Here is a 13354-nt window from a genome sequence, read left to right as displayed (position 1 = left end):
AAAGAGTAAAACATAAACATAAAGTCGAGCACTGAAATAGCATTCTTCATGGGGGAAAACAGGGTGGGTGTGGAAAGAGCAATCCTCTTAAGAACAGTCGTGAGCTGTGGTTCTCAACGCGTGGTCCCCAGACTGACTGCATCAGCATCGCTGAGAATCAGCGTGAATTAGAAATGTGAATTCTCTAGCCCTACCCTGGGCCTCATAAATCAGAAATTCTGGGTATGGGCCAGGTCTTTTTTGTTTGTTTGTTTTAACAAACTCTCCAGATGATTTTAAGCCTGATGAAGTCTGAGATGGGTCCTATTAATATTCCTTTTTAACCAAGTGAGAAAACAGGCAGAGAGTAATACACCTTAGAGTAGCTTCAGCTACTGCGTACAGATCCCTCGGAGACTTTGTTAAAAATGCAGATTCTAATTCAGCGGGTCTGAGGTGGGGCCTGGGGCTCTTCACTTCTAGAAAGTTCCCAGGTATTATCCAAGCTGCTTGTCCATGAGCCTTACTTAGTAGGAACGGCACAGCCTATGTGACTTGGCTGAGTGGCTGGGTTAGGATTTGGCCCCAGGTAATCTGATTCCAGAGACTGGAGCTCTAATCACATCACTATCTACTCTCAGGTGCATAACAGAACAGTACAGTCACACTCTATGGCTCTGTGAGAGTACAGTGTGTGATGTTCCAGAAATTCCCTTGTTTTCCTTTGTTCTTCCTCTTTTATTTTTCTTTCTGCCCCTCCTACCACCCACCTCTCCTCATCTGGTCAATTCTCTTGTGTTTTAAAAAAAACACCTAATGCCTCTTGCAGAAATGACTACTCCATAGAAAACAATTTGGGAAACGCTGTGATGAATGCTCAGATATGAGCTTTGTGGAAATCCTAAATGTCACTAAGGCAGAGATACATGTGTAAGAAGGGATAAGGTATCTTCCCATGCATGCACTTGGCTAAAGATCTCTTAATAGAGTATTAATACAATATTATGGCACACCTGATGTGCTAGCAGGCTGGGTGAGGTTTTCTTAACACATTTTAATCCATCTACTGCAGTCGTTCTCAAATTTCAATATTCATCAGAATCACTCAGAAGGCCACTCAGGAGGTTTGGGGTGGAGCTGGATAATTTGCGTTTCTAACAGCTTCCCAGGTAATGCTGCTGCAGCTGCAGACTTTGGCCTGGCTCTGGAGAACTTAAGGCTAATGTCTTCTTCAGTCCCTCAATGAACTGCAAGGGGCTAAATAGCCCCATAAAACACATGATATGAAAAAAAATTATTTAAATCCAGGACCACTTCCTGAGGTTGAGCAATTAGCCACTGCACCAAGGGTGCCCAGCCACAGAGTAAGAGATGTGGCACCCAAACCCAGACCATGCTCTAGAGGTGACTAAGTCTCCTTGAAAAACAGTGGCCTTTCCTTTTTCCAGAGTCTCTCTCTGCTTACCAAGATATATGCCCACTGCACGGCATCTGTCCTGAAGGTGAATTTCTATTTTCCAGTTCACCTGTCCTAAAGTGAACAAAGGAATTTCAAAGCATCATCAGTGGTACTACTGAATCCTGCCTTCACCCGTTTCTCTCACCAAAGCAACAGTTGCCTTTGAAATCTCTCTCTCTTTCCTTTTCCTTTCCCTTCTTTCAGTTGCTTGTCTCTCTCTTTAAAAGCAACCCTAATTCCACCTTCTTGGACTTCTTCATTCTGCATAGATATTTCACCTTGGTTTGAGAAACACGCTCCGTGGAAAAACAGGGCCCATAAATACCTACACTTCAATCTTCCTGTCCCTAGCACATGTACATCCTTCTGCCCCTACCCCAGGAAGGAACTCTGTCTCTTCAGGCATCACCTACAGGGGAAAACAAGAGATGTGTCTAATGCAGGGAACGTCTGCTGTTTTCCTACTACCTGATTATCTATCAGGGGATCTATAATGGCCTTGCCATTTTGCAATTCCCCATCCACTCTCCTCCCGTGTCATGACATTATTCCCTTCACAAAGAGATAAGATGTAGCCTGCAAAAATGGCTATCATTATTTCAGAGAGAGCAGGCAGCCCTGCAATTGATTTGTAATTGGCAGAAGTGGGAACATTACTGTCTTTAATGAAAGGAAACTGTTTCTGGTTCCACACAACAGATATTAGACCTGCTTTATAGGAGATATTCTAATACCCAGTCCAGACGGCTTCAGTGTGCTGGTTAAGCTTCACATGAAAACAGATAAATAAATAAAATAAAATCAGGCTAACGTTTCCAGCTGAAGACTATTCTGATTGCTCCAGGAATCTTCTGACCAGAAAATACGCAGGTGAAATTTCCACAATATCCATTTGTAATGAATATTCATTTTACTTCTAGTCATATCATTGCAATGGTATGACATTTGGAAACTTGCTAAAGTCTCACCCATTGATTCTCTTAAGAGTATATTTGTGCCTTTTTGGCAGTCTCCAAAGAATAGCTTTTGATTATACTTTATTAAAAGTTAAAAGAAATAAAAAGTCGACATAAATCATTTTTGATTAGCTGTGCTGAAACCCCTCCAAGGGCCCATGCATGCATGGCTGACGGCTCATTTGGTGCTGATTTCTGTGTTTAAATCTCCTGCAGAGAATCAGGAGGGGCCTGGCATAAGCACCACAGGGAGCCATAAGCCCTGAGCAAAGAGGATGAGCAGGTGGGGAAAGGCCTGCACATGTGCCATCTCCCTGGAACAGATCCTCTTGTCCACATCTGGCTCGACTCTCAGGGCTCCAATCAAAGGCCACCTCCTCCACGGCCACTGCTCCTATGTAATCCTCCCTACATTCCCTGCCCTGTCCTCGTCAGCCCCTGGTTTCCTCCTGGCAGCACGGTCACACTGTGATGAAGTAGCTGTGTGAGCAGATGCTCAATGACCATCTTTGCCACCAGAAGGGAAGATGCATAAGGACAAGAAGCAGCTGGGCTTCATGTCCATCTTTCTCCCAGCTTCTGACAGAGCATAGGGACCCAGATGAACAGGGATCAAATCCTGGAGCACATAAGTTGAAGAAGGGCTGAGAAGTGACACAGAGAAAAGGCAAAGAAAGAATAAGTAATGTGAGGGGGAAATCTCCAGGTGAGAGTTGGCCAGGGGTGAAGACACACCTAGCCAGAGGTGAAGGTGCACAGGATGGGGGAAAAGAAAGCTGGTAGCCTGCAGCTACTTGACCAGCTCAGCCCACTCTGCTCTCCCAGAGTATACCATCAAACTTCAGTAAGCCTTGGTCTGGCTTGGCAAGTCCTCACATCTTGCTCAATTCTTTGTCCAGGTGCTAAGTAGCAATAGTTTCATCAGAAACTGTTAGAAGACATGAGACTCCCGAGTCAGAAACAAAAGACTTGTTAGTCACCATACAGCAGGTGAGGTGAGCTTCATGTTTGCATCTTTTTTTTTGGTTGGTTGTTTGATTTTATTCTTCATGGGGATGATGTGGGGGCGAGTCAGGTTGGTGTTTGCAGTAGGTCTGTATCATAGATGAGGAACTTCTCTTTAGGAGAAGTTCTACACAGTCGGTGGGGCTCACTTTCTTTAGGCTGTGCTAGTTCTCCCCCTTCTCCCCTGGGTAGATCTGGGTTTGACTGACACCTTGATTGCCAGCTGAATTTGATATAATTTCTTTTCTATTGTCCATTGTAAAGTAGGTTTCTCCGTGACATAAAAAAAAAAAAAAAACATGCAAAGAAGGGGAGCAAACCAATGCTAATGCTATGTTACCTAGCAACAGGTTAACTTTAGGTCAGTCCCTGGGGTTACTGCCACCATCCAAGACCCCAGATATGGGGATTGAGATTTCCCTTTAGGATCTTGAATTCTCTTTATGTTCATCTAGCTTCCTCCCTTTAATTGCAAGATGGCCCATTTTCCCCTCCCAAAAGGAGTTTCACAGGGAGTTTTAGGTGAGACCAGGGATGTTAGTGGTCTCCTCTCTTCCATCTTTCCCACCTCTTCCCCATGCCCTATCTCTTACCCAACACTATGGCTGGCTACCCTGTCCGCCAAACCAGGTAAAATCTTATACCCTTCCTAGAGGTTGGCATATGGTTTCATGAATCCATAAGGGCAGGAAGATTTTCATAGCAGAAATAGTGAGCACCATTAAATGCTGAAAGAAAAGTCGAGCTCAGGCAGCACCCTCTTTATGATGACTTAGACTCTTGCACTTCACAGTGGTGCAAGAGCGATGTGGAAGCTCTATTTCAGATTTGCAATTTTGACCTTGGGCTACGTGGTAGCATACTTTCTCATGCTGGATAAGGATGGTGAGGCATAGCTCCCAGTCAGCCCAGAGACCATGCAGGAAGCAATCCGTACTCCACAGCATACTGTGTGGGCAGGCTCTGGTGGTGGGCAAGTTGGCTGCCTGAAACACATGTTTGACATACAATGTTTACAACTCATGATGGGTTTGTTAGGATATAACTCCCTCATGAAGTCCAGGACTGACAGGCACCCCTTAACTTTAACAAGGGCACTGTTGGTGGCATTTATAACAATCACTGCTAGGAAGACTTGGGAGTTGAAGAAATCCACATGGCAAGTATAGACATCATGTTCATAGCTAAGAAGGGGACGGGGGAAGTCAGAAGACAGCTAGAGGGATGATCTGATTCAAAAATTTCAAGGGTATTTTGGTTTGTCATCCCTCCTGGATGACAGTATCTGATCCTCTTTGTAGATTTGAGAAAGTCAAGTATACTGAAGTACCTAGTCGAGTGGCTGGTAAATGAAAGCCGTACAGGTACATGCTAAGTCAGGGCGCTTGTTTTTTTCATTGCCATCTGCACAGACAAGGCCACCTTGTGCAAGTCCACAAGGCAGGCATGGAGGGGGTGAGCCCAGGGTTTCAGAATAAGAAGCCCTGCCTCTACTGCTCACTCCCTGTGTGACTTTAAGGATGTCACTCACCCCTGAGGCTCAGCCTACTGGTTGTCTCCATGATGCGCTGTAACAGCAGCTATCTGAAACACTGATGAGGATTAAATGCATTCTATGTAAGCACTCAATAAATGTCAGCGGTTATGAGCAGTTGCTTTGCTTTATCGCCATTGTTCTGTTGTGGCGTGGCCGCGGTGCCAAACCCTAAACAGAAAGGAGGTCTGGTTCTGACGGAGGGAGCCAGGGCTGCTCCACACCACAGGCCCTGTGCGTGCCAGAGCAGCAACAGCCCTGCAGGGGGGACAGAGGACTGATGTGCCTCCTTAGCTCATCAGCCCCGTGCAACTGACTGAAGCCGATGGGCTCCCAGGGGCAGGAGCCTTTTCCTGCCAGATTCGGGTCTACTCCCGCTCCAGTGCCTGTGATTTGTCTCAACATATATGCTGCTCCTACTGAGATCCGTGCACAGTATTTGGACACATGGCCTCATTTCTGAGACTCTTCAAATGCTATTTGTTGTACAAACCTCCAGTGGAGCGAATCCTCCACAGAGCAGCCTGGAGGTCAGCTGCACTGTGGGGCTGGAGGGTCAGCTGCAGAGTCCCCAAGGTGTTCCAGGACAGAGCCCTGTCAGCGTGGGCTTCAATAAGACAGGAGGCCACGCATGGAGTAGTCCAAACACCCTCCTGGACGACAGTATCTGATGGCAATGACGGGTATGGAGAGAGCTGAAGGAAAGCGACCTGTGTCCTTGCTGGGGGGCCTCGCTTCTGTCGGAACGAGTTACCCAATCCCAGCAAAGCTTCCTGCCACCCTTAGAATACTCTGTGTCCAAGAAAAAGGGACAATTTTTCTCTTTTCTAACAACATTTGCTTCTGTTTATATAGTTCCCTATGTTCATTTTAGAGTATTTGGATGACATAGAAAAGAACAGAAGAAACACAGAAAAGAAAAAGCACACACGATCTACCATCACAATTGATTATTGTTGACATGTTTTATTGTTCTGTGTGCATATGTATGTAAGTGTGGATACACACACGTGTGTGTGTGTGTATATATATATATATCTTATCTATATCATCTCTATGTATGTATATGTGTATATATGTGTTGTTCGTAAAAGATGATACACTGAATAAAGTTTGATAATGCTCTTTTCATTTAATTACATACTACAAAAATATCATTAAGTATATGTCTAGAATCTAGTATTGAATTACTTCATTCCAGCATTTATCTAATTAGTCTCTCTTGCTGAGCATCTAGTTTCTTTCATTCATTCTCTGTCCTGTTGAACATGTTTGCAGGTACACTTTTGTCCCCATTTCTGGCAATGTCCTTACGTAAACTGCCATTAGTAAAATTGTTCATTGGAAGAATATCCACACTTAGAGTTTTTGGTAATTACTGCCCAGTTACCATCCAGAGAAGATGCACCTATTCACCTTTTTATTGTGCTATACTGAAAATTCTGTACAGTCCCACCTTTCTGTACATGAACATCGTTTCTTTTCCTTTTTCTAAAAGGCACACTGGTCTTCTCCTGCTCTAGCACTGTGATTTACACTTCCAGCTCTCCTGGTTCTTGAACTTTTGGACTTGGGCTGAAATTACACCTCCTACCCCACCTTTCCAGGTCTCCACCTTGCAGATGAGAGACTGTGGGACTTCTCGGCCTCCATGATCATGCCAGCCAGTTCCTCATAACAAAGCTTCATGTGTATGCATGTGTGTGCATGTGTGCGTGTGTGTGTGTGTGTATACACGTTCGTGTGCAGGTGTGCGCCCCCTATTGACTGTTCCTCAGAAGGACCCTGAGACCAGTACAACCTACTTCCAACAACACTGTTCCTTAACAAGCCATGCAGGCACTTTCCAGAGTGTAGGAGAAACAGTCTCCTTCCCAATACTCCCTGAAATATGGATAAGGGCGACACTATTAAGGGAGGTTTCCTTAGAGAAATCGTTATTGGATCTATTCACTCACCAGATAAACTTTAAGCATCCCAGGATGGAGATAGATTAGCAGAAAGCAGGAGACCTCTGCCGGAGCCGCTCCCCACCCACGCCTCCCTCTCCTTCCACCTCTCCAGATTGCTTTTATACAGAACATCATTATGTGAAACAGGCCTGTGAAACCCACTTGTGTGCCCTCAATAAGACTGTGGTGGGAATACTGTTCATTACATCATACAGTGTTTTCTTTATGAGGACTCCTGGGAACAATTCCTGTCTGGCCTCTGTGTGAACAACAGTTAGAATTTTCCTGAGCAATTGGTTTGTGTTTATCTCGCAGACATTGTGAACTGTATATCTGACAAGTTTTCTTTATTCCATTGGCGGCTGCGGCGCTATGGGCTCTGCATGTGACTCACAGGCAGCAGCAGGTGTGCAGAAATGCAACTTTAGCTTTAGCAGCTCCTGTGTATTCTTCTCCTAACTTGGGCTACCTCACTTTTAATTTATGCTATCTTGTTGTGCTTTACATCCCATTGTAAGCTACCCAGAAAACGTCTGTGAAATAGGATTTGGTTTACGCTGTAAACTAGATAAATAAATCAGATGTGGATGAGCTGGGTAGGAATACCGTGGTTTTTATCTATTTTCATCAAAACTTCTATTATGTTCTGCATGAACATACTCCTGCTAACAGACCTAAGGTCTAGGACATGCAACTTAGAACTGTAATAACTGTAATAAGAATGATCATAAAATAGTCAGAAAACCCAAATAAAGTTGCTGAAAATACTGCATTGACCCACCTCATGCTTGTGATGCAACTGAGGCGATGCCATTGAAATGGTAAAGCTTCCTGGGAGCAAGATGCACTTGCAGCTAATTATAATGAAAAGAGGAAATAACACTGCTTACTAGTGGAGTGGTGTGATGGTGTGGAAGCATGCCCTCTTACTGTCTGCAGGCAGCCCAGGAAAGGGAGATGGGCAGGCACAAGTGTTATTTTCATTCTGCTATGCTGCTAAACAGAAAGAAGATCTCTGAGCCCCTGGCTGGGCTCTTCTGCCCAGGGACTTTCCAACTGTAGAAAATGGGCTCAATTCAAGAAAAGTGACAGTGTGAACTCCCACCAAAGTGTGTAGAGAGTTATCTGGGTAAAGAAGCACAACAAAACATGCTCCAACTACTAAGTTACCAGGAATATGACATTTGAAACCTTAAGGAGGTACCATCACACACCTATTTAAATGGATAAACCTGAAAAGATAACCATACTGAGCCCTAGGGAGGTTGTAAAGCAACTAGAACTTTCACAGACTGCTGGTGGGGATGTGAAATAGCACAACCATTTTTTGAAAACAATTTGTCGTGCTTTACAAAATTAAATACACATCGATAAGATGACCCGGCCATTCAGCTTCTAGGTGTTTACCCGAGAGAAATGAAAGAACAACGTGCATACAAAAATCTGCCCGTGAATATTCACTGCAGCTTTTTTGTAATAGCCAGAAACTGGAAAGAAAACAACAGGTGTTCATCAATAGGTGTATAGATAAATTCACACAATTGAATATATTTCAGCAAAAACTAACTTAATAAATAAAGAACTGATACCCACAACAACATAGATAAACCTCAGAATAATCATGATGACTAAAAGTGCAGCATGATACCATTTATATAAAATTTTAGAGCATGTCAACTCATCCGTAGTATCAGAAGCAGACCAGCAATTGCCTATTACACACTGGGGTGGGAACAGCAGAAAGAAAGGACTAAAATCAGGACAAGGAAACTTTGGGTGTGATGCCTCTGTTCAATATCCTGATTGTGGAAATAATTTCATATATATATATATATATCAAACTTATCAAACTGTATACTGTAAGATAACATCTCAACAAGGCTGTTTAAAAATTATTTTTTAAATGTTAGATAGAACATTTAACAGAACTTGGTGTCCCTGTTCACATTGACAGTAGTATGCTAATGCTCTCTTAGTTTTCCAGTTCTGTTGCAGCCCCAGTCTGTGTCCCCCACCCCAAAAGACCCCTTCTCATCTTGTTAGGGAAGTAGTATCAATGAGCAGTAACAACAGGAAAACAGATGTAAGCTTAAAACATTTTCCTGTTGGACTTAACTGATGGGCTCGTTTAACCAGAGATTAGATGTGTTATTCCTTTTAAGGATACACTCTAGGAAAAGAATGATTTGATTTTACCTGGATGTGCATTAGTGAATCACTGGATATCCCACAACCTTCTAGTTAAGATTTCATGATACGGTATACTCAAAACCTAAAATATCCATTTTTCTTAACCCTGTTGATCTGGGCTTAAAAGACAAAGTTTGTTAGAGAGTCAGAAAAGATTCTAGTTCTGAAACTTTGAGGTTTGAGCCTTAGTTCCTCCATCTCTAAAATGGGTATACCAAAGCTGACCTAACAGATGTGTGGTTAAGATTTAACCAGGTCGTGGATGGAGAGAACCCTCCAAAGAGCAGGGGTGCTTGAAAAACATCCCCTCCCTCATCATGATGGAGCAGGAACTTCTCCCCTTCTTACCTGGAGCCAAAGTTTGTCATGTTGAGACCACTTCCCACCAGCAATGCACTGGAATGTCGCATTCTGTCCCACGTTCACCTCCACATTTTGGAGTCGTAGAAAATGAGGCGCTTTTCCTATGAGAGAAAGCAAAGGACAGGTGAAGACGAGATTCAATAGTCTGCAACACTTCCCTGTCTTGGGCAGCAGCGGAGGATGGGTGGACTTTGTGCCCAGGAAGAAGCCTGGCTCGGGGAAGAGCAGATGGATTACATACTGAGCCGGCACTGTTCTGTGAACTTGACATGCATTATCTCACTGAAACCTCATAGATCCCACAAGGTGCATGATATCCCCATTCACAGATTAGAAAGCTAAGTCTCGGAGGCGTTACACGGTTCAGCACAGTCAGACATCTAGGACGTGGGGGAGCCAAAACATAAATCCAGGACTCTGAAGAGAATGAAGAGTAGAAGAGGGAGAGGGGGGAAGAGAACACTGGCTGTCACTCGCTGCATGCTTCTATGGGACAGCTGCTGTATGCAAGCGTGATTCATTAAACCAACACAGTTGGTGGTGGTGGTCCCGTCTCTACTGCACAATGAATGAATGGAAGCACGCAGGAACTTGGTCTGGTTCACAAGGGCCCAGAATTTACACTCTTAACTCTAAGAAATGGGGTCTCCTAAGCATGAATGGGAAGAGGGACACTGATTCTGGGGACTGGGAAAAGCATTGTCAAAAAAAGAGTGTCTGTGGGCATCAATCCTAGGATTAAGCATGTGCTCTATGATGGGTTCACCTCTCCCCTTGTTTATAGAGACAAGTTCTCCCGTCTAGAAGCTCTCCATCAGCCAAGAAGCTATGACCACAAGAGTGAGCTTCTGCCTTGAGCACCATGAAGGATCCCAACCACCAACAACAAAGTCAGAGAAGAACTGTGCCACACCTACCCCAGCATGGGACCAAGTGGGGAATTCCGACAAGATCAGGGAGGATCCACAAGGGACACTGCCATCAGTCCAGAGGCAGTCACATACAATCTCCCCCAGGACCAGGCCAGGGACCATGTTTTTTCTAGTTTAACTCCATGGCATCCCCATGAAGCCAATGCTAGAGGTAGAATCCAACAAGTGTTATGTTCCCAAAGCCACACAGCAACAGTGAGAGGCAGGGACAGAAGTCTGTCCAGTTCCATTTGACCTCACGTTTGGCTTCCACCTAGCACGTTCTCTTGCTTCCTGGGCTTTGGGAATGACAGACCTCAGGGCCTGCATGTCCATGCTGACTCTCCAGGCTTTTCTCGTTACTCCCAAAGATTTTGCAATGATCCTTTTTTATTTTTTTCTGTTTATCTGGGGGTTCATGGTGTGACCTATCTTGTACACCAATCTGTGTCACTGCCTGTTAAGCTCAGCAAAAGCCATGAATCTTGGTGTGACCAGACAAGCTGACTATGAGAAAATATGCACTTCTGTCCAGATTTTAAACTCATGACAACAACTCGGAGACCCCACATGCCACCCTCAGGGCCCTGCAACTGGAGTGGCATTGACCGCCCAAGGCCTGGGTAAGAACACTTCTGGTGGACTTTTCAGAGTGTACGTTCCCTGCATCTAGTCAACCTGACAAATGTCATGCTGCTTTGATTGCCTGAAATTGTTTCCTTTTGGCTCTCCTGTATAATTTTGTAAAGTTATTTTTGGAACTATCAGTTCAAGTCAACTCCTCAGGTGGGAACAGAGTGCACCACGTAAATCTGTTGATGCCACAGGTTTAAAGCACAGGGGAGGATGGGGGAGGACCCACCCAGTGGAGGAGGGCGTACAGAGTCTGGGTTCCAAGATGAGAAAGCTCCATGCTGGGTTTTGCAGAGGCTGGCTCTTGACTGACTCTTCAGGATGCTGGGCCTATGGTTAAGCTCTGGAATGTGAGCAATTAGAGATGGATTGTCTCGAGATCACTGTCCCCTCCTCGTTTCCAATTCCTCCCACTTCTCCCTTCTAGCCACAGACCTTTCCTCTTGACACTTCCATCTTGAATCCCTCTCCTCCCTCCCCTCTAGATTCAGAATTTAGATGGTTCATGGTCCCTGGTGTTAGTATTCTGGGGAAGCACTAGTGATTTACAACAGAGTTGTCAAACCCATGTGCCTACAGGAACCAGACAGTTAAGGAAATTAATAAAGTGGTTCAGCTGTAAATCAACATGAACAAAAACACCACCTCCTTGCCCCGTCTTTCAGTTCCCCACTTTTGATAGAAATTTGGGTGAAATAAATATTTTGCAATAAAAGAGAAACAACACTACCAGCCCAATTATTAGCTGGCATCTGACACCAGCCTCAACATTGGGAAGGTGATAAGGAGTGGTGAGGACCTGGGGGAACTGGAGGGAGACCTTGTGACCCACCAGGGGGCAGCAGAGGGAGAGAGGATGACAGGGCTTTGCCCAGGGTTATCATTCGACTTCTCAAGGGAAGTTAGAAATCCAGGTTTTATGCTAAATCTCTCATTTTAAAATGTTGGCTAAATTTTATTAAAGCATCAGGCAGACTTAGCAAAACCCATCAGCACGCAGGCTCTATCAGTCTGAGTCTCTGATACGCTGCTCTCATGTGCGTTAGCTGGAACCCTTCCCTGTGGCTAGTGTTGCCTGGTCTGGCCTCATAGACCCGATGATACCAGCACCCTCCATGCACTACACTGGGGGATCCTGGGTCACAGGAACTTGTCCCCACCACCCTCTTCTCATTCAGCATTCTCTCCAAAGGTCCTCACTCTTGCCTCTGTTCTTGGAGGCCATGGCTCAGCCTTGGCTGGTGACAGATCTCCCTCTCTGGAGATCCTCTTTATGTGGGGAAGCAGTTTGGTCCCCTTCTGTGGGCTCCAGCCTCTGTGACCCTCTTTCTTCCATCCCCCTGACTCCATCACCTCTTCAGTCAGTCTTTCCATCATGACTTCCCCGAGGCACTGCAGCTTTGGGAGAGAAATTATTCTCCCAGTTCCGCTCAGCAGCCTTCTGTCAGACACCGCTGACCTCAGTCCCCAAGTCAGCTCTCACTCTTACTCCCCAGGGAGACTCAGGTCCCGCAAAATGGGTTCCCGCTGAATGGGGTTAGGAGAAAATGAGCTGTGCGTTGGGGGCGAAAAAAGGTCTCCATGTTGGTGACATTTAAACTCCTGCAGATGTCAGTGCAGCATCTGAAGACATATGATTGTGCCCTTTATCTCGCTCTTTAAACCTGACAGTGCTCAGTGGGAAGCCACACAACTGAAGAGAAAGCTCAGTACCTACATTAGGAACATGCTGCAGATGCTCTGTGGGCTCGGCGACACGGCCCTGCAAGGTTGTGACGGGGAAAAAAAAAAAGTAGGTTTAAAAAATTCTAAAAGTCAACTTAGGAGTTAGAAACTTTGCAACCGAGTGGAAAATCACGCTGACATTTATCGTACGCCATTATAACTGCCGCGGCCCTGCTAATGGCTAACACTGAGAAACGGCGGCAGACGGACGGTAACTACAGCTGAAATACGTCTGGACTTCTGGAATAACAAAAAAAAAAAAAAAGACTATAAAATAGAGACGAGACGTTTCAGGTTGTAAGAGAAAATAATTTCCTTTGAGTATCACGCCTGGCTTTTGGTCATTGTTTTGGAAGCTTCAAGGCGAGTGTTTAAGGTCACAAACTTCAGCCCCCCTTGATGGAGGACAGAGCCACAAGGCAGGCACTAACTTTTGGAATAATTAGTGGAATCACTTATTGATAGACTCTGGTCCTATATTAACCCAGGACAGCTCTTGAAAGACAGAAGTGGAGAACCAAAAAGCTTGAGGACATAAAGGGAGTGCCCCTGTTTTTCAATAGACTTAAATTTTCAATAATCTATAAGTCAAGTCATCAACACATTGATTCTAAGGCTGGGGGCTGGGAAAGTACTTTCAGTCTCAA

The 13354-nt window shown here is 44.9% G+C and overlaps 1 protein-coding gene across 5 annotated transcripts in view; it reads right to left on the bottom strand.

Annotated features, from left to right (window-relative positions):
* Ptprt (protein tyrosine phosphatase receptor type T) overlaps positions 1-13354 on the bottom strand; it is a 783764-nt gene that overhangs the window by 682567 nt on the left and 87843 nt on the right. For all 5 annotated transcript variants that reach the window (XM_048810927.1, XM_048810928.1, XM_048810929.1 and 2 more), the window contains exon 4: positions 9424-9539. In XM_048810927.1, the coding sequence (XP_048666884.1) occupies positions 9424-9539 (116 nt within the window). The remainder of the gene's footprint in view (positions 1-9423; positions 9540-13354) is intronic.

The sequence above is a fragment of the Marmota marmota genome, unplaced genomic scaffold, assembly GCF_001458135.2.
Source record: "Marmota marmota marmota unplaced genomic scaffold, marMar, whole genome shotgun sequence".
NCBI lineage: Eukaryota > Metazoa > Chordata > Mammalia > Rodentia > Sciuridae > Marmota > Marmota marmota.
The sequence above is the reverse complement of the archived record's forward strand: the minus strand, read 5'-3'. Positions and strand labels throughout refer to the sequence as shown.